This window comes from Lepisma saccharinum, chromosome 7, assembly GCF_977018435.1.
Source record: "Lepisma saccharinum chromosome 7, izLepSacc3.1, whole genome shotgun sequence".
NCBI classification, from domain to species: Eukaryota; Metazoa; Arthropoda; class Insecta; order Zygentoma; family Lepismatidae; genus Lepisma; species Lepisma saccharinum.
This window is the reverse complement of record NC_139235.1, coordinates 29,636,421-29,662,069: the sequence shown is the minus strand read 5'-3', so window position 1 is coordinate 29,662,069 and position 25,649 is coordinate 29,636,421. Positions and strand designations below refer to the sequence as shown.

Sequence of the window (25,649 nt, the reverse complement as noted above, 5' to 3'; positions counted from 1 at the left end):
CTTCATCTAAGTTGTGAGGAAAATAATATTTGCTGTCTACATTTTCACTTTTGACTGCAAACAAATTACATGAAATAGTTTTACCTAATGTCAAGGGGGCTGCCCTCAGTGCCAGGGGGGCTGACGGTAGTTCCAGGGGGAGCTCAGCCCCACCCCCCCTGGCCCCTGCCTGGCTAAGGGCCTGCTCTAAGCCACAGTAACATTCAAATGAGTACATGAGTGCAAGATGGTCCCAGGAATGACTTGAGTCCACTGCAGTCATTCCCATGAACATTCAATGAGTGATTTGCCTGTTCCTTGAAAATCGATAGATAACACGTCACCAACTTGTGGACATATGCATCTTTCTTTGAAGTTTGAACAAAATCACAAAAAAAAAGCATGGTTTGATTTCTAAAGGCATTCTGTTGCAGCAAGACAATCCACATACTGTTCACATGATTTGCATACTACAGGAACTAGGTTAGGAGTTACTGCCACACACCCCCTTACAGTGATGACCTCAATCTAAGCGATTTTCATCTGTTCACCCCAAGGTGGATTGATTTAAAGCGCTATTTAAATCAGGCGATTTCTTTTTAAAAATCACTGATTTAATTGATTGATTGATCGAGTTGGTGTCTTAAGTCCACTTTATGCACAGTAAGGCTAATCGGGACTGGACCTACAGTTTAAAGTGGGATCCAAACCACTATGTGCCTCCACCTAGTATCAAACCCGAGACCCCTTGATTACAAGGCAACGACGCTACCACTGCACCATCGGGGAGGTTAGTCACCAATTTAAATTGCTTTCAATAAATAATTTATAGAATAATGCACATAAGGATTTTGTAGATATCAGAATCACTTTTGGTGAAAGTACATTAATCTCGTAATCATTAATGGTGTTTATTAGGCTCTCAGAAAGGAAACAAAATGTAATAAACTGATGGGGTGAAGCTCATACGAAAGGAAATGTAAACACAGGATGTCTCTTGATTTAAAATTCAATCATTTTTATAGGCAAAAATAGCAAACATTTCTTGTAGAAAACTATACAAACTACTAATCATGTTTAACAATAAATAGTGTCATTATCACTAAACTGTAAATAAGCATGGCAGCTGATATTTTTTAAAACTATCATTAAAAAAATTCCAAAATTCAGCTACAAACACTATAAAAATATTTAAGTTAATATTTTAAGTTACAATTACAGAGTACATCCAGAATGTTGTATTTTCACTGGAAGAAAAGTTACTGAAATTATTATTAGTTTCATTAGCACACTCAACAAACATTTCCATAGTAGGTACAGTATCAGAAACAGAAAAATGTATATTTCCATATAAATTTTATTTGGTTTAATCAAACTGTTCAATACAGGGCCGTTTACTAGAAAAAGCCTTTCTATAAAAAACATATATCTATAAGTATGGTGCCAAAAATCAAACAAGCAATTTTTCGTTTTTTTTTTAAAAAAAAAGAATCGATTTAGCTAAATCAAAAAAATCAGATTTAACCCTCCGTAACCCACCCTTTCTAAAATTTTCAATTATTTTTCCTTACCAGCGCAATAATGGCCGGGAAAGAACTAGGTAACTTATCTACACTATTCCCACGAAAACATAGTGGTGTTCGCATCTTTTTTTTCTGGCATCCTTTCAGTTGTTTACACACTTCTGAAGTGACCAGTACCGCCTTAGGCAGCACTCAGTACTGCGCACGGGAACGTTTCCTACTTTAAATCATAGCATGCCAGCCATGAATTTGGCAGAAAAAAATAATATATCGACGGTATGTTGTTCGGAATTCAAATTAATTGTACGCAGAAACCATTGCAGTACCCATACAAAATGACACTTCTAAAAATTACGATATTGAAAAGTGACAACATTCGGTCTCTTTTATTTCAGTCAGCATGTCTTTTCTTACATATATCTTATAAAAGTAGGAAAAACATTGAGATTTGAACATTTTCATATTTTGTAAGTTTTTTGAGTTGTTTTACTTATTTGATTGCTTTTTCTGCGATTCAGTATGATTTTGACAGAGAATATTGAAGAAATAGTTCTTTTCTAAGCCTATATACATGTACGTTGTACGATTTCAATTCGTTTTGAAGAATACGTTGAACATTTTTGAAAAATACGTTGAAAATATTGTGAATGGTGAGTTAATTTTTAGTACCTTTATTATACAGCAAAATTTTAATTACTCTCTTGGAATAATATTTTGGTGCATTTGCTTCAAGGATATAAGACTGTAATTCTATGGGATATTTTCTCTATTCTTATAGTTTATATAGTTTCAGTTTTAGTTTAGTTAATAAAAAATGTCTAAAATGGACTGTTCGCATTCACTCACTCACTCACTCACACACACACACACACACACTCACACTCACACACACACACACACACACACACACACACACACACATCGCCTGATTTCCAGTAAGGACTACGGGAATTCTACATCAATTTGCACCAATAATTCCTCTAAATAAAGAAGGTTTTGATGCATGTGGGACATTTGTGCTACTACAAGGGACAAGGGCACGGATGATGGAGGGTTAAATAAAAAAATCAACAAAAACCCTGGTTTACCCTTATAAGCCAAGGCTGATATATCCAGATATGACCCCAACGCTGAGCGTCTTTTCAAGCTAAGTTCAAAATTATGTAAGGTTTTAAATAAAATTGTATCTCTCCGTAACTACGGATGCTAGAGTAATAAATTTTACCTTGTTTTGTTCAGAAGAGATTAGGCTACAAGCCTGGGGTACTCCATTCTCGTAAATTGCATGCTTGCTCCTGATACTTTAGGAGCAAAGATGATTTCTGAAGTTTTTGGCAGGAAATCCATCCCACATACAAATACAGCCAGAATCAAATTAAACTTTACTAATTACTAATTGGATGATGCCTCAGGCCTACGTAGCACTCAAAAGTCATCTCTGAACCTTACCTGAGTCGCAGTATGTTCCGAAAGACTAAAATGCCAAATGTGACATATGTGTCACACCACAGCATTGCATTAAATGGTCATTAAGGGTTAAAGCAGTTCCTTGGAGGCCAACATTTTTAGCAGTGACGAAGAGGTGAACCATTGCTCTGGTGAACTGAGAAACCGTTCTATCATGCTGATACCCAAGCATTAGCAAACTGCTGGAATAAGTGTATTAGTGAAGACGGGGGATTACATTGAGAAATAAAAGTATTTTCTACACATTCATGTGTGTTCCACTATTTTGAAAAATCAAAAGTTCCAGTTTGACTTGAGTGCCCCTCATCATAATCGCATAAAGCATGAAGCAGACAGAAGTATAATTATTACGGAATGGATTTTAAGGTGCATCACTTTTCCAAAAATATAGCTGTTTGCATACCGATTGTTTGATGTATGTATTTTAGGACATGAAATCAAGTAAAATTAACACACTTTGTTGAACCTTTTCGTGAGATTAGCACATTGATCAGCTTTTTATGCCTTTTTGATGCTTCAGCATATTTTTCCTTCCTTTTCTTTTATGTTTTGTTAAAACATTGGACAGAAAAATAATGATTTACACTCTTCTTGAGCAGTTACATAATATCCTAGTCTCATTTTGTAGAGCAGAACGAGAGCTATAAAATGGTATAATATAATCTTTCCAGCCCCAATAGTTCGCAAGATAATGTAAGTCGCTGAGCTCAAAGCGTCAGCAACTTACATTCAAATACATGGAAAATTTGAGTGTAATTCAGTATAACAAGTTGATTGAAACCCAGTATGTGCCACGTTTACTTCCTAAATGCAGGTTACTTTGTGTAGCTTTATGTAACTAAATATGTTATTTGCTACAGTGTTGAATAAAGAATGTTAATGTAACTGGTTTAGGCCTAAATAAAGGCATTTTATCAGCATTTTTTTGAAACCATTTTCAGAACTTCTTTTGCCCTTTCCCAACAATAATTTTGCCCCTTAAAATCCAGTCCCTAATAATTATAATGCTAAGAGCACCATGGGGGAACGAATATGTAGGGCACACGGGGAGAAACATGCGCACTAGATGGGACAAAGATGATAAAGATATTAAGGAAGGGGTACCTAAAACAGGCCTATTCGAACATATCATAACGAGCAGACATAGGATTAGTAATTAGGAAAGAGGAGAATAAATTAAACAGGAACGTTTATGAAGCAGCATTTATATGCACAGGAAAAAGGAATAAGCTTAACAGAGATGATGGTAATCTGGAGGAAGGATGGATCGCTTTTCTTAAAAAGTGGAATAAAGCGGTAAATACCGACACTAAAATGGGTTTTCATGTCACTCCCGAGGTTGTGAAGGCCGTCAAAGAAGAAGAAAAGAGGAAGTTCATCTCGGAATGGTGACATATACGATCGTAAGAGGGAAACGCTGGAGGGGAAATTTCACCTTCCACGCAGGACAGGAGCACTCACAGTCCATGTGTTCTACCCAACACTGACGGAAGTCACTAGGGGACTGTAATAGGTCTTCGATATTTAATTGTTTTAGTTGTTGTTTTTAACATAGGGAATTTTTAACCAGCAAAGACTTCCATTGGAGTTTTTATGCTGTCACTGTAAGTTTTTTACCTTTTCTATCCTCAACTTATGATTTGACAAATCGGTACCATGTTTGGCACCTAAAGTTTTTTATTTTATTACCTGATGAAGGAAGTAGTACAGACTTCCGAAACGTAGTTCTGAAACATTCATACTCACTCACGTAAGTTATTTATATATTTTTATAAGAGCACCAAACGATGACCACCATAACATACTCACATAAGCATGCAGTAATTAGAGAGCCTGTTCATATGTAATTATTAGAGCCCGGAAGTTTGGCAAAATGCCTCTTTTTATCTACTGCATATATTGATAAAAATTTTCCGGATATACGTTTATTATGTTGTTTCGAATATTTTAGAAGCCTTTTCATTTTGCCTATTTTGCCTATTTGGACCCCACTGCCTATTTTTAATTATAATGCCTTTTTTTGCCTTTTTCAATGAAATTTGACCATTTTTTTAAAAAAGTATGTTGGCATTTATTTTTCTTCCGTTTATTAAGTGAATAATTTTCGCCTTATTAAAGTAATATTGAACTCATGCATGTTTCAACATTGCTGAAGGAGAAAAGTGTGAGAAAAAAGTATTTCATGCTGAGTTAGGATATTGCCTTTCGGTTAACATTTCCTAGTGCATGATTGACTGCTCAAGTGGACAGGTTGATTTCGAACACAAAGAAGATATTTCTGAAATCTCCCTCTCGAACCCGAAAATTTCATGAAGTTGCGCCTGAGCTTAGTTTACCTCCGCAACCAGTCTTCACGAGATGGGGAACCTGGATATCAGCAGCTATATATTATGCTAACAACCTTGAAAAAAATCAGTGAGGTGATCGATGCTCTTCCAGAAAATGAAGCGGCTTCAATTCGTGAACTGAAAAACTCCTGTGCTATTCAGAACTGAAGAATGAACTGTCATTTATTTTTGCACATTATTGTGCATTGCCAGAGACAATTACAAAGCTAGAAAAAAGAGGGGAGACTCTTGTAGCATCCATGAAAATCTTCGAGGAATCTATGCAGCAGATGATGGAAGTGCCAGGAAAAAAGGGGTCAGCTGTTGCGGAAAAGTGCAAACGTGTAGTGAGTGAAAATAAGGACTTGAAACAATTGAAGATATTGTAAAAGGTGAAAATGCTGTTATCAAAATAAGTCCAGCTACATTAGCTTGTTTTGTGTATGCTCCAATAACTTCTGTCAAAGAAGAAAGATCATTTTCTATTATGAAAAACATTGTCTCTGACAGACGACTATCAATGAATGTTGAGAACTTAAAAAAACAGCTTGTAGTTATGTGTAATCAAGACGGAGAAAATTGAAATGCTCTTCCCAATGTAGATTTTAACATTTTGCCAGAGATTATAGATAAAAGTAAGTGACTTCCAAATGTGCCTTTCTTCGAATTATTTTGCCTTTTTTCCATTTTTAGTGCCTATTTTCCACATTATAAATGCCTTTTTGCCTGCCTATTTTAATGAAAATAAATGCCTGAACTTCCGGGCTCTAGTAATTATAAACATGTACTGCTACATGTAACAGCAACTTGCTAAAGAAGAGTTAAATTGAGTCAAGTAATTAGCATTAGTTACTCTACTACTATGTAACCAAGGATTATGTCATTCCTGGCAAACTTACATGCAGAATGACTTCTTCTTCCAACAGGTGTAAATCCCGTAGTTACTGGGCGATGCCACCTGTTCGTAACAGTATCCAAATACATTATTTCATTACAATAGACTTCCTCTTGTGAATGATAAGGTCCATGAACGTCACCACGACCTCCAAACACATACATTTTTGATCCGATAGGAGTTGCAGAATGAAAATCCCGATACGATGGAGGTTCACCCTATTGAGAAGATTAAAAACGTGTTAGAGAATTGCATGATGACTATGATAATGTTACATGTACATATCTTTCATTTGATATATTGCTGAAAATGTGATATTTTATGCCACTTGTTGTTGATGTCATAAATATGCCAGAGAAAAATTAAACATCATACTAATACATTATTGTAAAAGTGTTTATTGTAATGCTTGACCTTTCCAAGACAGCTGGTTTCAAACGAAAACATTACCACTTGGAAACAATTAATATGTAATTAATTGAAAACTACAGATGATAATTCAGTTCTGTCTATTATTGTTCATTTATATAAATATGAATGTAATGACAAAACATAAACACTGGAACCCCGATTTTACATTCCCGGATTTTACATTTCCCCGCATTATACATTTAATCTTCATTGTCCCAACGTAGCAAAATGTTATAAAATTTTCCCCAATTTTACATTTTCCCGCATTTTAAGTTCTTTCAGTTTGGTCCCCTGAAAAACATAAAATCGAGGTTCCACTGTATTTATCGTTACTGTTTTTAACAAACACATTTTGAAAATGTCAGTTTCAATGTTAGGATACTACTATAATCTTTTTTTCAATATCTCTAATTAAATGAGTAAAAATTTTAAAAATTCTGGAACAACAGAATCATAAATATTGCATTCTTAAAATTGGAATTGTGTCATTTTTTTAAAAAAAAGGTTACAGTTTTAAAAAGATATTAAAAATTAATTACAAAAGTTGTATTACATGAAAGAAAATTTATTAATTTCGAATGAATAGTACCTGGATGATTTTGAATGTAGAAACAAATATGATTTGACCCTAAAGAATAATCAATGCATTCAGTATTGCCTGAAATCAAGCTGAACAGTCATGTCATAACGTAACATAACTGTGTACATTAAATGTTTTATTATTTTGACAAAATATAGAATATATACATAATACAAGTTGTAAAATAATTACAATCAATGTGTTATATGTGCACGTAAAACAACACTAAATAATAGGTTAACATTTAATGGACAGGAGCTTCTCCGGCACGATACCCTCTCTGGAAGCGAACTTTTCACACGCGAGCTTTTCAAACTTGCCACAATGTACAAAATAAAAAAGGCAACCAGGAAGAGAACTAATTATTCGTAGAGAGTTGAAATCAGTTTTGTTTCTATTTCAGAATGACTAACTCTTAGTCTAGACAACATTTATCCAAATTATAGAAGTTGAAAAAAAGAGGAAAAAAAATAGAATTGTTAAACAAAAATTCATCTTCGGCACCCTCTTATGGCCACCACAATAGACCAAAGTGAACAAAAAAATGTAGTATGTAGCAGTGGTATATTACAACAACCGTACAGTCCTGTTGAAAGTAAGCAGATACTACTTGAGGGAAAAATAACAATGTAAGGAAGAACAGTGTAGCCGTTGTACAGAAAACAAAAATTCTGGAAAATTGCTTCTTGCGTCATTTACAGAGAAGTATGAAAATGGACAAATGCAACAAATTTTAGAAAATCATAAATTTCAGATAATTTTGAAAATTGACATCTCCTGCTTGACCCCTAATTGCCACACATTATGAGCAAGGTTTTTCTTTTTTTATAAATTTTAGTAGTTAGTAGACATATCTGGCTAATTGCGAAAATGAGGATGAGTGATGACACGATGAAATTGATGAAGACACACTCACAAAGAACACCCATGTCCAGATCGAGATTCTAACCTGGAACCTGTGGTGCTGTAGCAGGGTGTCTACCAAAATAACAAATCCCAAATTCTTGACTTTTCTTGGCCTTTTTTTCCCTTTTTCTTAAGATTTATTTAATTGCCCCCTACTTAGGTATAGTTGGAAATTAAGAAAATAGATTTATTAATGCAAGTAAAAATTAATGCTTCAGACTTCATATAACCTGAAACGGTTTAATAGCACTGCAGTGCAGTACACAGTAATAAGGAGACAAAGGGGTATCATACAAGACTAGTTTACCTGTGTGACAACATAACGCCATGTCATTGTCCGTAGATCTAACATGTGCACATCTTGTGAAAACCTGTCTATCTCCTCTTCGAAACCTCCAAATATATACATACAATTGTTGATAATACATGCTGAATGGCCGTCGCGTGCTCCTGGAATCATCCCATGAACTTCTGGACGGCTCCAATGCAATGTTACTGTGGAAAAGGAAAATATTAAAACAACAATTCTTGAAATTTCTCATTTCAAATTCATTTGGATTTATATTCAATTGGAACCAGAGGCGGATCTCCAGAAGTTACAGTTGGGAGGAGTAAATTTCGGTAGAGTTCCTCACCTCACCGAGAACCATTTCTAACCTACTCTTGCACTGTTTTATATAAACAATATACGAGGCACATGTCAAAAAAAAAAGGGCTGATATTTTTTTACTTTGGACTGGCAACACTGACGAAGCTGCACGTGCACGGGAGCATGCTTTAGAATTCTGTGCCTCCAACAGAGGTATATGTCTCAGTGTGGAGGTGCATACGTGAGAGTAGCAGGAAGTTGAAATGGCTGCTGTAATAGAAAATCCCGCCAAATGCGAGGTGAGGTCGGTGATTAGATTTCTCAACGCAAAAGGACTGAGTGCAGCTGACATTCATCGGGAATTGTGTGCCATTTACGGACCAACAGTAATGAGTAAAGAAAAGATAAGAAAATGGTGCCATGCCTTTTGGGAAGGACGTTCAAATGTTCATGACGACGAGCAGAGCGGCAGGCCTAGTGTTCAGACGGACGACCTTGAGCAACATGTAGAAAGTGTGATCCAATCGCCGTTTCAACATTACTGATCTAGGCAAGGAGTTTCCTGAAGTGTGTGATAAAACATTGCACCAAATTGTAATGGACAATCTGCGTTATCGAAAACTGTGTGCGAGGTGGATGCCAAAAATGTTGACAAACACTCATAAAGATGAAAGAATGAAATCAGCACGTGATTTTTTGGCCCGCTGCGAGAAGAATGGGGATGACTTGTTTTCTCAAATAGTGACTGGAGACAAAACCTGGATATCGTATGTTACTGGTGAGTTGAATCAGCAATCTATGCAATCGTATCACTCCGGTTCACAGAAACTGAAGAAATTCAAGCAAACACCATCACATCGCAAAATCATGGCAACAGTGTTTTGGGACCAAAAAGGTGTAATCCTCGTGGAATTCGTGGAACCGGGACGAACCATCACAGCAGATGTGCATTGCCAAACACTATCTAATCTGCGACGTGCCATCCAAAACCGGCAAAGAGGAATGTTAACGGTCTGGAATTTTGCTTATGACAACATCCACCCACACACAGGTGACCACACTGTTGCGATAATTCAAAAATTCCGATGGGAACGTTTTAATCACCCACCATACAGTCCCGATCTTGCACCAAGTGATTACTTCCCGTTCCTTTACCTCAAAAAGTGGCTTGCTTCGCAACGTTTCGATGATAGTGAAGTTCTCAAGACATCGGTTCTCGACTGGCTGAGATCCCAGGTGGCAGATTTGTCGCAGAGGGTCTACGTAAACTTGTTCCATGGTACCAAAAATGCTTGGAGCGTCATGGTGACTGTAGAAAAATAGCCAGGGTATGCACTTGTATAGCATCAAAATAAGAATTTTCTCGCTTGATTTTATTCTCTGTAATAACCAATCAGCTTTTTTTCTTTTACATGCCCCTCTTATAATACTGTAAACAGGACTTTCAGGTTTTAGAGATTAGAGTATTGTTTTGCAAAAATAGGGATGAAAGGCTATAATAAATGGTTATTATTGCATGTTGTTATCATAATTCATTTCATTGGCACAGTAAGCTGGATGATCAGATATGAGGAGTTAAGTGAATAAACAAAGAAAACAAAAACCTATTCTCTCAAGAGGTCTCGGGTTTGATCCATTTTAGAGGTGCATTGCATAGTGTTTCGGATCTAAATTTAAGCTGCAGGTCCAGTTCGGACTAGCCTATCCGAGTATAAGGTGAGCATAAGTAGAACATTAAAAATCATTCTCGAATCTATTAACCTCGGTGATTAAAGACACAAACGTCTTTAAAAATATAAGGCATAATATTATATCCAAAAACCTGTCAGTTGGGAGGGACAACTGACCCTATCGCCCTCCCCATGGATCCATGCCTGAATGGAACTGTACCATATTAACCTACAAATACCAGAGCTCTATTAACCCTATTTTCAGAATGATATATAAACTCATGCCTCCAGGTCATAATGAAGACAGATTTCATCACTGGTAATGACCCTATCAAACATTTCTCAATGTGTAAAGGATCAGATGAAATGTTAAGCCAACTATTCTGTCAAGATTAGAGGCATCATATTTGTGGAATTTCTTTTCTGCCACAGTGGTATACCATGGACAATTTACTATTTTCTCTGCCGCTCATGAACAAATGACTCATTTGGTCTCAGTTGGAACGTGTTCAAATGTGCTTGGCTGCATGAGTCTGCGCAACCCAACACGACCAGCAAAACTTTGCAGCCATTCCAGGAATTAAATTGTCACACCTTATATGATCTTTATGAAATGTCTCATCACTGAAATTATTCTTGACTAAGAACCAGAATTTTGTGTAGCCAAAACATGTGAAATATATACATGAATATTTTGAAAAAAAAACCCACATAACTATAAAAATATTATGTAAATATATGAAAATGTATAATGTAAAAAGATTTCTAGTTATTTGCTTCATTTTTGGGTTAAAATACTCAAATAAGTTCATGCATGGCATAAGGAAAATATTAAAATAGCTGTCACATTTAATCACAAAATTAATTTTTCCACTTAAAGACTGTGCAAAATTAATGGTAAGTGTGCACTGTGAATAATTTCCAGAATATTTTCACTCGCCCAGAAGCATCATGTGGAATTTCTGCAGACCCACAAATATACACAAACTATGGGAAAATATCGACCTTTATGACTGATTAAATTCAAACCAATACTTTCTCATACCACTGATACCAAATCATACTTTGTTATAAATGTTGACTCAGCCCTATAACTTTCTTACTGTGATGATCGTATTAATTAACTGAACATTTTAAGAGCAAAACTGCTGTAGATGTAATATTAATATCCATGTTTTAACATTAAAATTCACTAACAAGTGTAAATATGGGATTGGTTCATAACTACAAGGGAGAAGATTTTTAGGTTTATGTTTTGTTAATTCAGAAGTTGGTCATACTCGGTAGGAGTGCCAACCACACAGGTGCAATGTAATCTGCGAAGTCTTAAAAATACATAACTTTACCTTTAGCACATAAAACACATATTTCTACGAAAGAACATAAAATGTACATATTTTATACATTCCAGAGAAAAAAAAAATTCCAAATTATTTTTGGAAATACACATTTTGGGGTTCATGAATCAAATAGATACAATATGTGGTAAACTAATAAATTATTATCCCATTCGGGACTCCCTAACACACTGGTCACTACTGTCCTCTACCGGAGTTCTACTGTGAGCAAACATTGTTCGGTTGCTGGCTTACATATTTTGGAGTTCATGCATAACTGATCACTACTGCTGGTGTTGTTTTGTCAACCATGTGCCATGGCAATTCACGCAGAACAGCGTTCTCAAGTCAGTCAGCATTTGCCAGGAAACAAACATTGTGTTCACAACAAGTGCTGAGAGGAACCCCAGTATGTTCAAATGAAGGACATTCCAAGTGTTCACAATATTATTTACATTTCAGTATAACATTTGCTGAAGGGGACATCCTACTGAAGAAAATAAACAATCCAGTTCTGAAAAACTACCTGTCACAATACATACAATTTGCATCACCCAATGAATCCACGTTACATAAACACTGCCTCCACAGTGTTGCAAAGAGTTGTTGAGTTGGTGTTTTAAGTCCACTTTATGCACAGTAAGGCTAATCGGGACTGGACCTACAGTCTAAAGTGGGATCCGAACCACTTGTGCCTCCACCGGGTATCGAACCCGGGACCCCTTGATTACAAGGCAACGACGCTACCACTGCGCCATGGAGGAGGCCACAGTGTTGCAAAGAACCTATGCGAAAAAGCGGATGTGTGCAAACATGAAAAAGTGTGGGTCAGTTGGTCATTTTGAATGAAAATATTTTTTTACTTTTAGCCACATATTAATGCTGCTTTTAGAACATAAAAATTAAATATTTTTCAGTTATAGCACCTAAAAATCCACTCCCAAATAACAACATACAAAACATCATTTAGAATTCAACATAGGGTGGACAAAAATGAAATTAGCAGGAGTCAAAGAGATGTACAAAGGTATAGAATTACAAAGAAAGTTTTATTTTTTCGGTGTAACTGCACCAAAATGTTGACAAGACAGAAACAGATGCACAAAGGTATAAAATTACATAGGTTTGTTTTCAGTTTAACTGCAAACCTTGTGGGATGACATAACTCTATCAAAAACGTTGTCTCAGCCCTACATTTTTAATATTGCAATTACTACTTAATCAATCATTTTAGAGTAAAACTGTGGTAGATTGTAATTTAATATACGGTACATGTTTAAACATTAAAATTCAATAACGAGATCAAATATGCTGAGATAGATATTAATTGATATTGGTTCATAATGTGGATATGACAGATTAATCGATACTATATTGCCAGCCCCCGTGGTGGAGTGGTTTGCACATCAAGCTACAACGTCAGGGGTCCCGTGTTCGAATCCTGGCCTGGGCATGGATGTTTGTGAGTGTCCATACATCATATAATCACTCATCCCCATCTTCGCAAATTAGCCAAAACTGGCACAAAAAGCGAAGTAAAATAAATAAAATCAAATCTAAAATCGATACTTATTGGTATCGGTCAATATCGGTAAAATTGCTGATAATTTTAGATTTGCTGTATCTATAAATCTTATAATTTAGTACAATATTCTGCCATTTTGTTAATATTTTTATGGATATAAACCTACAATCTGTATGCATTACTTTTCTTGAAAGAAAATCTATAAACATGCAGCTTCATTTGCATTCCTGTCATCTGCTAACACATATTTATTAAGGAGGTGAATGAAGAAATTGAAATTTTCAATCTTATAGCGGATCAGTAGAATATTGATTATTAGTTAATTTTATATCAGTAGTTTATTGGTATCTGCCTAGTTCATAATAATATACAAAACATAATTTAGAATTCAATACAAGGTGTACAAAAGTAAGGTCTGGAAGGAATAGAGTGATGCACGAAGTAATGAAATTACAGACATTTGGTTTTCATTTTAACTGCCAACTGTGTGCGACAACATACCTGTGTCAAAACAGAAGAGAATGTTGCATGCTGCCTCATCATTTCTGCCTCCCCAAACGTAGATTTTGTCTCCATAAGCAACAGCAGTGTGGCCATATCTCTGGTATGGTACACAGTAGATTTGTTTTTCATCAGATCTTGGTATTGGAAGTGCTATCCAACGGTAATTAACTGAAATTGTAAATGCACACATTAATTTCATGTTCACAAAAGCTAAAAATTTTGTCATAGGTAAATATTCTTCATCATGAAAAGAATACAAGTTTTACCCTTTTCCTACATCACACATAGGAACGTTTGGCTCTTGTTTCATTGTGTGTATTTGTTTCAGGGGAGTGCTTCCACAGTTGGAAATATAATCACAAAAATTGGAACATAGAATCTGCCTCTCTCTTCCAACTAACTCCTATGAAAGAAATGGTTACCACAAAAAATATCAAAGAAAACCACAACAAGACAGACAAGAAAATGCATGTGTTCAATAATGACATTGGCAGTGGTAGTGGTGTAGCAGCACTACTGTAGTTAGCTACAAGATTTGTACTTGTAGCTGTAGTGGCACTACATTTTGAAAATTGTAGCTGTAGCTACATTTCTTCTCAGAATTTTGATTTTTCAATGTGGCAACAGCGAAAAAAAATTCTAGAATAACGCTTATTTTTGTAGGAGGTTCATAAAGACAAAGTCTATTACATGACAATACAGATAATTTTGATTATAATTATCTCAATATCGCTCATTATAGATATTTGCGTAATTTATTTAATTAATATCTTAATATTTCTAATATCCAGATAACTAACAGGCACATACAGGGTGTTTCCAGGCTGATGATACAAACTTTCTTGGATGATGGAGAAGGGCACATGTATCAATTTCAGATAAGGAACCCTGGTCTGGAAACGACTTAATCGAAAGTTATAAGCGAGAATCGGTGTATGAAGATGTAATACTTTTATTACCTGCACAAGTTTCACAAGCTGCTACATTCACAACAGTTGTTCAAAGTGGCGTCCCCCAGCTTCGCTGCAGGCATGACATCGTTGCACAAAGTTCTGGCGTACCCGTTGTAACAACCCCGGGGTCATTCGAACAATATCGCAGGCAGCGACAATTCTTGCCAGGAGATCCTCTTCAGTCTCAACAGGTGTCTCGTTCACAATCATGAGGGGTGGGGAGGAAACTCCACTACTGCACTGCAGATGGCGTGATGTGTACGCCTCAAACATGGTCAGTCCCGATGTGAAGGTCGGTCGACTGCAGTCTGTGTTTACAAGTTGAAAGGAACAGATAGCAAGAGGGGGTCCTGTTCCGTGGCCAGCTCGGTCACCTAATCTGACCCCACTTGATTTCTTCTTGTGGGGTCTTGTGAAAAGTCTTGTGTACGAGACACCTGTCGAGACTGAAGAGGATCTCCTGGCAAGAATTCTCGCTGCCTGTGACATTGTTTGAACGACGCCGGGGTTGTTCCAACAGGTATGCCAGAACTTTGTGCAACAATGTCATGCCTGCAGCGAAGCTGGGGGATGACACTTTGAACAACTGTTGTGAATGTAGCAGCTTGTGAAACTTGTACAGATAATAATAAAAGTATTACATCCTCATACACCAATTTTTGCTTATAACTTTAGACTAAGTCGTTTCCGGACCAGGATTCCTTATCCTCCTGACGCCCTGTGTAGAGAGGTCTCTACATAACGGTTTTCTGCATATGCGAAGAATGGGCGTGTGTCTGTGTTGGAAACCGCTGTAGAGTATTCTTGACATTCTAAATTCTGGTCCCAACGACAGATGGAGCAAGAATTGTGAACTTTTCGATGCTTGTTTTTTATTCCAAGATGGCGTCCACTACTAAGGAGGTAAAGCTCACATTGTCTGCAGGTATGTATGTGTTTTTGAATAGTAAAAGTTTAGAGATTATCATCAATCCTCTTTAGGGGAAAAAGTAATAACTACCGATTTACTTAGATGTATTTTTTCATCAGTGCTTTCAGATTCTTCGTTTGCAGGGGCAGTTTCTTGCCGATGTAGAAGCTTCTATACATTCGGCCGTAATGTGTAAATTTCATGATGCTGAAAAAAAATCACTTTCTAAATTTTTAGATGGAATCATGAGAAGAATTGGATTTAACTCTTCCAGAAAAGAACCATAATTTTTTGGTGTAGATTTATGTATGAAAATAGTGTTAATATTCTACATGACTTGTATAGGTTCTATAGCAGTGTTGCCATTTTTCTCACAGATCATAGCAGTGTTGCCATTTTCCTTACAGATTGCAGTGTACAAGAACCTGTTACATACTTTCTGAAGTTTATTGATGATAATGTTTTTCACAATATGTGAGAGAAATTTGAGCAGACTTATTTCAGTACAACAGGACAAACATTAAATACTTCCCACTCAGAGATGAGTAATTTTTTTTGGAGTTTCAATGTACATGTCCTGTCTAAAGGTAGGTGTTTGTTCCGATATTCTTTTTGTTTATGTTATAAATTCAACCGTATGCTTTACATTGGAACATTGATCACCATTACTTCCTTCAGGAATGAATAATTTCACATTCCTTTAATTTTTTTAAAAATATTTTGAAGTAAGTTTCAATACTTTTGAGCATCAAATGTGTACTTATTCTACTGAACAGTACCCAGTTCACAGAAATTTACGAATTTACAAGTTTAAAGAATTTGCATGTAACATATTTTCAACTTTAAATTTTTTTGTGATTTTTTTTAATATTAGTATTTTAACTGATTCCGAATTGTGTTTTTATACTTTCAGTATCCTGCCATGAGAATGTACTGGGCTCAAAGGACAAAGGTTCCAGTCATTGCCTGAACTTTCTCCAGGAATTGTTACCTTAGCCTCAGAACAAAACTTAAAGTAGTCTTTGATGATGATGTGAGTGACCAGGCAAAAGAGGTGGATAAGTTCTGGAAGGTGAGACCGACCACTCATTGAATGGGTACGTTCAGGTTGTTTGCAGCTTCCAAGTCCTTCAAGTGTTTGCATTGATAAACATGGGAGGCGTGGATTTGTGTGATCGCATGATGTCTTTCTACAGGATGCAAGGTCGTACGAGAAAATGTACTGTCAGAGTAATATTTCATGTTATGGACTTAGCAGTAGCCAATGCATGGTTCTGTTACAGAAGAGAGTGTTTGTTGAATGGCATTCCAACCAAGAACATTCTCAAGTTCCTTTGATTTCAAAATATCAATTGCAGAGAATCTACTATATGAAGGAACTGAAATGCAGGAAGCTAATGAAGAGAGAAACAATGCCAATGAAGAATCAAATGTCAAAAGGAGAAAACACAAGTACCCATTCCATGTTCACAAGCAAGACTTGTAGAAGCAGTGCATCTTCCAGAAGTCATAGATATGAAACACTATGCACGATGTAGGAGACCAGGATGTAAGGGCTTTTTTCGAACAAGATGTGTAAAATGCAAGATTTTCTTGTGTTTGCAGGTTGATCGAAACTGTTTCCTCATGTTTCACTAAAAGAATTAAAAGCATTCAATTTGTGACATTCAGTCTAAAGGTTTAATATTTGATAAAAATTTAATTTAATTAAATTAATAAAAAAATATTAACATTTTGTAAATAATTCAAATGTACAGGGTGGGCCAAAAGTCACGAAGGGGTTATAACTGTAAATAACATTTTTATTGATCATTAGTATCCAATGAGATTTCACAGACTTGAAGACCAAGGATGGGAGATTGTTTACACTTATGTATGGAATATAATCTCAGGTAGGTGTCCGCCAGTATGGGCCTCACAGATACGGGCCCTGTGTAGCACATGATTTAAGTGTACAATTCGTGATAATGTGTTTGGTGATTAATTATTCTTTTTCTCCTTACGTGCCTCAATTAGGCTTCTAAGGACCATTTTCGGCCATTGCATCATCTCGAGAAACACTGACATCAACTGGCCCTCCCGTTCGCCTGACCTCACTCCGCTTGATTATTTTCTTTGGGGCATTCTGAAGGACAAAGTGTATGTGAACAAACCACAAATTACAACAGCTCAAGGACAATATTCATGCAGAAATACGAGCACTCGGACCATAATTGTTGACCCCTGTCATCATCAAATGCTACACAGGGCCCGTATCTGTGAGGCCCATAATGGCAGGCACCTACCTGAGATTATATTCCACACGTAAGTGTAAACAATCTCCCATCCTTGGTCTTCAAGTCTGTGAAATCTCATTGGAAACTAATGATCAATAAAAATGTTATTCACAGTTATAACCCCTTCGTGACTTTTGGTCCACCCTGTATATGAATAATTAATGAAAAAATATTTTCCACCACAATCACTATATTGGACTTCAATATTTTATTGCATACAGCAATTGTGTAGAACAAAATATTATGTCAGATTCTTAAGAAAAGTAAAAATGTGTCTTGAGTTTAATATATTAAAGTGTTTCATTTGTTACACCTTGAAGCCCAATGTAGAGAATACTCTACACCTCATTCTGCGCACGCGCAACAAAAATTTCACACAAGGTTGATATTTTCCTTCAAGTTGGTGCTCAATTCATGTGCATAACACAAATTTACTGAAAAAAGTAACCCCACAAACTCATGGGTCTCAGGAGGTTATCTCAAATTTATACATGTGCCCTTCTCCAACATCCCTGAAAGTTTGTATCATCAGCCCGGAAACACCCTGTACGAATATATTCAGGCTAACAGCTACTTTTTTTTTAGCTGCATCGCTTAACATCCCTTGTTTGTGACACCTCTAGAACAAATCCTGTGGATATCCATGGTGTAAGACACAGCAAAATGTCATTAATTATTATGTAAAAAAAAACAACTTGCAGTGCAAAAGCGAGCGATCCATTCTCCACTACAATGACAAAGAAATAGTGCCAGCAATCAATGTGCTCAGTACGGCACTCTTCTGTAACTTTTGCTAATCATGAAAATGAACAAGAAGAATGTAACTTAGAAAAGAAAGGAACCAGACCTTGCAGTTCGGGTGGTGAGCTAAATGCCCCCCCCCCCACCCCTATATGGTTGGTTATGGTCATTGAGGAATCTTTGTTCCATAATGTAAAGAGTATACACAATTCCCATTTATGCAAATTAATGTTAAACATTAGTGACACTGTTCAATAATCAATGGATTTCTATTTGTAGAGTATAAAACAACTGTTTTTGATGCACAAAAATTCGGACAACTTTCAAAATGTACACAGTAGTCTGCACAATGTCCTACATAAACAGTACAATATCTGTAGTGGCCCAAGAGTCTTCCTTTACAGCAAGTAGTGTCAGAGCCAAGATGGAAAAAAAGTCGGGACATGAAGCAATGGACTGTCTAATAGCCTTGCATCAATTGTTATAAAATTAGAATTGTCAAATATTGCAGACTGCATACTTCTGGAACCTGTTTCTTCCCAGAAACAAGCCATTCATTTGGGTATGAATGTAGAATATAGAGAATGTCTCTAATTTCGTTAATATTTGGTAAACTAACTAAATTTGGCCTTCTAATCACGAATCTGTTAAAATGCTGCGGTCACGTGTGAAAATTGTACACTTATGTCTATATATGTTGCACGGGTAGCCCCACAAACCATTGACGGATAGCCCCACGAACCATTTCCGGCAAGGTTAGGTTAGGTTAGGCAAGCATAGTTAAAATTTTGTTCATAAAACAATGCGATACAGCTTTTAAAAAAAATTCAACTTACATCTGCTTTTTTCACGATTTCCAGACGTGATCGCAGCATTTTAACAAGAGATTCGTGATTAGAAGGTCAAATTTAGTTAGTATACCAATTATTAACGAAATTAGAGACATTCTCTATATTCTACATTCGCGCCTTCACTTGTGCATGCATAAAATCGAAATTCTTGCAAAATTTGAAAAATCATCAACATTATTTTCGTACGTTTTTATAGGTTCAAATTAAAATGTGTCATAGCTCGAGGAAGGCGGAGAACATGGCCCCTCCCTTGGATATGGGCCTGCCACATGGTTATTTCAAGTTGTTTATGCAGAAATGCAGTAGCAGAAAAGTAGCGACTAGCAAACAGGAGCAGCATAGCGAGCTACTTTTTGGTAAATGTAGCTGTAGCAAAGCTACATTTTGGAAGAGTAGCTGTGTAGCGAAGCTACTTTTAAAAAATGTAGCATTCTGATCACTGGATATTGGAATACCACAATATGTAATCCACAGGGTCCCAAGGGGATCCATTTTCAAATGGAATTTCTCAACTGACACACATGAAAATAAATTACACATAAGAATCAATCATCTTGGACATCCTGATAAAAGCATAGTTAACTTATGCTACAATTCTTATGAGGCATCCCTTTATGAGGTGGCAACATTGTTGGCCATACGGCCATATTAAAGTAGTTACACTATTACCAAAACAGGATATAATAATATTGCTTTGCTTTCAGATTATACCAACTCAACACTTATTGTAAAAGGAACTGGACAAAATACCAAGAGATTATAGAGTTACAAATTTCAAAGCTTCTAAAATCTTCGAGTTTTGCTTTAATAACTTCAAATTCTAATTTTGTGTACAAAAAGAATTGGTGTTGCATATATAAAAATATAAAAATAGCACTGTTAAATTCAGATGATTATTTAACATTTTACAGTAAAAATTATGCTGAATATGACTATATAGAATTTAATAAAGTCCTATCATATGAAATTGATTGATTTAGTTTGTTTTACTTCGCGTTTTGTGCCTCTTGGCTAATTTGTGAAGATGGGGATGAGTTATAAAATGATGAAATTGATGAATGGACATTCACAAACAACCAAGCCCGAGCAGGATTCGAACCCGGGACCCTTGGCATCCTATAATATGAAAGCTGTAGATTATTTGGAATAAGTAAAAAATTGTCTTTGATGGTCACAAGGTCAGGTGGTGGACAGCCCAATATGCAAATGAACACACACACAAACAGCATATACACAATTGCACATATGTATTATGTTCACACTTAGTAAATAAAATGTGTTTTAAATAATAATCCCAGACATTTTATCAATTAAGAAATAGGCATATTCTATATTATGTTAACAAATAAACCTTACCATGCACAATTATACAGGCATCATAAAATTTTCATAATTATTTTGTGTTATAAAAGTACGGTAAAGGTAAAAAAAAAGTAAAAGTAAAGTGATCCCCTGTGCATAGCACCACGCCATGAAGGCGTATAGGGGGGTGTGGGGGTAACGCAAAAAGTACGTATAAAAGTACGGCAAGAATAAAATCATTCTGTGACATCTCACAAAAGTGTCAGGTGAGAAAGGGATAAGTATATGTTTTGGTCCAATATCAAATCACCAGATATACCAATCATACATCTATGTAAGGCGTATTCTCCATGTTATCATGCGCATCGCCAATAAAACAACTTTTATCATATTTTTTGGTACTTTAGTATTATACGGACCAGCTTATTTGTCTACGTTAAATTATATTCCCCTCCCAAACATGACTCATTTACCGTACCGCGCAAACCCCCTGCTTCTGCTCAAAGTCAGGCATTCAATTGAATGCCTTTTTCGTTTGTTTGCATCAGAAATATATTAGAACATTCACTTCAACGATATTTATGCTAAGAAAACCAAACCTACAAGGCCTAACCTAACAACATAGCCATTCCTCATGCGTGACGTCATAAATCACACCTCATAAAATTGCTAATTATTCATTTATAACACATCTCCACATGCTAAAAGCAACGAGAAATCGTCATCATCTGGAATCGTATTTGGCGGAATACATGTGGCGATCGGCGGTGGCTGTGTCCCGTGTCGACGCTTTCAATGAGCTTCTCGGTCGATATAGCTGACTTTTGGAAATCACAATTAACAAAAGGCTAATTGTATGATTTATATATTGTAAACTTTCAAATACAATGTTCCTATTACGTCCATTTGTTTTGCTTTCCCAGAAAACAGACGGTCTGAAATGAAGTAGTCCGTATAATACTAAAGTACCTTTTTTTATATACATGTGAAATCACTAATGTGCAAACTATTAAAACAAACTTTGACCCAAATTTAAGTCAATTATATAAAGAATTTAAAGACTGTATAATGTATGCCACTGATCCACTGATCGTTCTCCATCACACCCTTCTGATGACTGGGTTTCTTCTCTGACTGCTCATGGGGAGGGTGAGAAAATAGGCTGGTGGCTATTTAAAAGCATGCAACTTGTGTGGTTAGTATCACCCATGGAAACGGTGTTGGAGGAAAAAAGCTGCATGTTTCTATCTGTCTCTGTGCTGTGCTTGACAGAGGCAGTGTTGCTACATGAAGGTTTTTTTCCTTGGGTGAAGAGAAATCCAGGTCCAATTATTGAAAAAAGGGAATATTTGTGAAAATATAAAAATTACCAGAAATTTTGAAGTTGTCGGACTCCTGTTTTTGTTTTACTTACATGACTGCATATTTATTTCTATTATATCTAATTAATATTTAATAAATATATACAATAAATAAGAATTGTTGTGGTAAACATAGAATTTTCAGGATGCACCACAGCATTTATATGATGTAATGATAAACGAGAGTTAACTGTAGGGTCTCCTTATACCTCTCACTACTCACTTGTGCTGAGAATATGGACATCCATTGGCCTCTTCTTCCGATAATTCTCCCCCGTGCAATAACCTCCGAAGGAGTATATGTTATCACCCACTGCAACAGCTGCATGATTCACCCTCCGTGGTCCTCCTTCCAAATGTACAGTCCAATACATTATTCACTTTCGAGCTGAAAGATTGTAACGAAGTGACTGAAAACATATCAATGTCTGTAACTAGATACTAACATTAGCATGACATTTGGCTAGGCAAGAACCAATTATAAGAAATTGCTGGTTGTTTTCATGAGTAGGTTAACTTGCCTTAATTTATTCTGTTCTTTCTTTCCTTGATAACCTAGTGGCTATAATGTCCCTTTGTAATTAAGGGGTTGGGGGTTTGTTTTCCCACATGTGGTGGTGGTCACTTTGAAATGTAGGGTAAAAAAAAAACAACATACTTACATTTTGCTTGATTTCACACCGTTTTATTTTTCTAATTGAGTTCATTTCTCTTAAAATAAGTACTTTCCACATTCTTGTAAAATAATACTTACGAGGGTCGTTCAAGGAAAAAGTTTCCCTATCTTGCAAAAAATGTATTTCTTAAGTTACAAACAAAAATTAAGTTGCACCAAGTAGCATGGTCCTTTCTCACTTTTCAACATAATTTCCAAGGTGGCACAAGCATTCGTCCCATCCTTGAACAAGTTTTTGATAGCCATCTGCAAAAAATCCGGGGTCCAAGGAACGAAGAACACTTTTCACGGCTGTTTCCATGCCATCGACGTCCGGTGTAGTGATGAACGAAGCTCTCATCCTGAGTCACAATACGTCAGAAAAAGTTGTTCCCTTCATTGTGGTACCGGGTCAGAGAATCCAGGCAACATGTCATACGCATCGTGAGATGTTCTGCAGTGAGTTGTCGAGGGACCCAGCGCGATGAAACCTGACTGACACTGACATTACAGAGTCTCCATAAACAACAACCAGATTCCTGTGGATGTCGATAGAAGCAAGACCATTTGCCCACTCATACCGGATCACAGAACAAATCTCTTCTTTACTCCACACCGCCAAAACATGTTGTTCCGCCATGATTCGCTACTCCTTATGGCCAGGGCAAGTTTCTCACTGCACGACTCATGCTAATCATGTGCCGTGCATGCGCTGTAGCCCGCACAAACATTGTGTGTAAATGTAGAAGAAAGACAAAAGAACACATTGCTAGTTTAATTTCATGTATCGGGCTCGTACTTTCACCAAAAAAAAAAAGGGAAACTTTTTTTCCTTGAACGACCCTCGTACTTTTCCATTGTAAGTGTTGCCTTATATTTAATGTTGCACACTAATATTTGTAACTTCTTTAATAAACAATATTTAAGAGACATTACAGGAAAGCTGTAGGCTTTGTTCCAAAAATGTATTATCAAGTTAATGGTGCTACAAAGCAGCCTGAATCATGCTGGCTGTTATGACACTCCTTGCATGTTGTGTGCTTGCAATCAAAGGAAATCTATAACATTACACATGGGCGAAAATAAATGTACAAACCCAAGAGTCCTGAATATGCAGTTAAGCAATGACAAGCTGATAACTTGATTCAATAGCAACAAGCCAAATGTTTAAACTAAGACCAATAAAGAAAACATATTGTATTTTTTTAAAAAAATATTCGTTTACTTTGGCCTCTTGAAATATAAAACCACATTTCAACATAATACTCCAAAACTTACAGATGGAACACCGGACAAAAAAATGTATATATTGGTGCTGCAAAATCACTAAACATGAATTAGTCTGAAAGAAAACAAACGATATGCAGAGTAAATATTTTCCTACATTCATTGGTGGTAATAAAAAAGTTCGCATAGGCCTAGCTAAATAAAGATCTCAAGGTTAACCTGAGCAATCATTATGTGTTTATTTTTGTTTTTACCATTTTACTTACTTCATTTAAAAATTAACCACATTCCAAGTGTGTATAGATATGGGGCTATAATATCATTGTATTATTTGCATAAAAATCGCCCACTGTGTAACATTCTCGACGAACTCCAGCCAAAGCCTAGTCTATTTAACGTGAGAAGGCACGGGGTGATCCAACGTTTTCTGTGTAGAGGAATGTAAAACGTTGAACAGATTTATTTTGTTCCTTTATGATATCCTTATTCATAGACCTATGAGCTGTTATAACTCAGCAGGTATATTTAATCAAAGTCTTGAACCTATGAATAGATAATGACAAAATAAAGTTGCTATTCGTGAGGTATCAATGTATAACTTGACATAAACGTCTGGTTACTTACGCGAGTGTTTTGAATAAATTTTTGAGCTCTTTTGACAACACTTTATCTTTAAGTAGTTTTCTGCAATCTTTCAAAACTGTAGTTTATCGACATGTTTCCCGGAAAACAATTTATAGTGCACAATTCTCTTCGGATGAGTTTTCTTCTTCCATGTTTATTTACGAGTTCCCTCTTGCTGGAACAGTTTGTGGCGCATAATACAAATGTATGTATTGCAATAGTAGGCGTAACATGGGGGCACTACACAGAACAATCTAATACATCTGTACAGACTTCATCCATAATTTATTTGAAACACTATTCGACCAAATATTTTTGGAAACTTTTTCCATTACATTGTTTTCACACAGCACCTAGTAGAGGGAGAGATCCACTGTCGATCACACACAATTTTTGATACCTACGGGTGCACAGAATCCCGAAATTTTAGTAGAAATTTTTGCAGCAATTTGATGGAGAGAGGGGTGCTCAGATTTCGATTCGAGACTGTCGAGCATTTTGGTCGGGTGTATTGATGGCAGAGGGGTCATGCCCCCCTGAAAAGTTAATGCCATGTTAACATTACTAGATTTAATTTTATTTCGATGCTAATATATTGCTACTAGACAAGTATTAGAACATCTATAATTGTAATTATAAAAAAATAATTATAATTGTAAATAATATTCTGATATGACATCCGGGCAGTGATCCGATATGCTATCATATGATGATGCTATGCTTGCTTCGACTCGCCATGTGGATTTGTGGAGTATGGACGCTAATGGGGTTGTTCGGTCTTCGGTGCCAAATTTTTCCGATGACGGCGCCAGCATATGTTATTGTTTTTTGGTACCATTCAGAATGTTCATGTATCAAGGCAAATACGTATCATAATAAATAACGTTTGAATTGCACATTGCATTGCGTTACAATTACAGCGCTTTGAATAACGTAGTGTGGAAAACGGCACAGCTTTGCGCGCTCTGGCTGGTTCCACTCGAAAATGATCCGCTAGAGGCGCTGGTGTTTAACCCGGTGCTTGGTAGAGTACAAC

General features: G+C 36.2%; 1 protein-coding gene across 2 annotated transcripts in view; it reads right to left on the bottom strand.

Annotated features, from left to right (window-relative positions):
* Positions 1-25,017, bottom strand: part of LOC145989793 (kelch domain-containing protein 3-like) — a 46,562-nt gene extending 21,545 nt beyond the window's left edge. The window contains exons 1-5 of one of the 2 annotated variants that reach the window (XM_083125133.1): positions 24,614-25,017; positions 22,331-22,495; positions 13,711-13,881; positions 8,396-8,583; positions 6,196-6,409 (exon numbers count right to left, since the gene is read on the bottom strand). In XM_083125133.1, the coding sequence (XP_082981259.1) occupies positions 6,196-6,409; positions 8,396-8,583; positions 13,711-13,881; positions 22,331-22,481 (724 nt within the window). In that variant the 5' untranslated portion in view covers positions 22,482-22,495; positions 24,614-25,017. Of the gene's footprint in view, positions 1-6,195; positions 6,410-8,395; positions 8,584-13,710; positions 13,882-22,330; positions 22,496-24,255; positions 24,546-24,613 lie in introns of those variants that run through there. The other variant, XM_083125134.1, reaches the window with a different exon arrangement.
* Between the last annotated feature and the right edge of the window lie 632 nt (positions 25,018-25,649).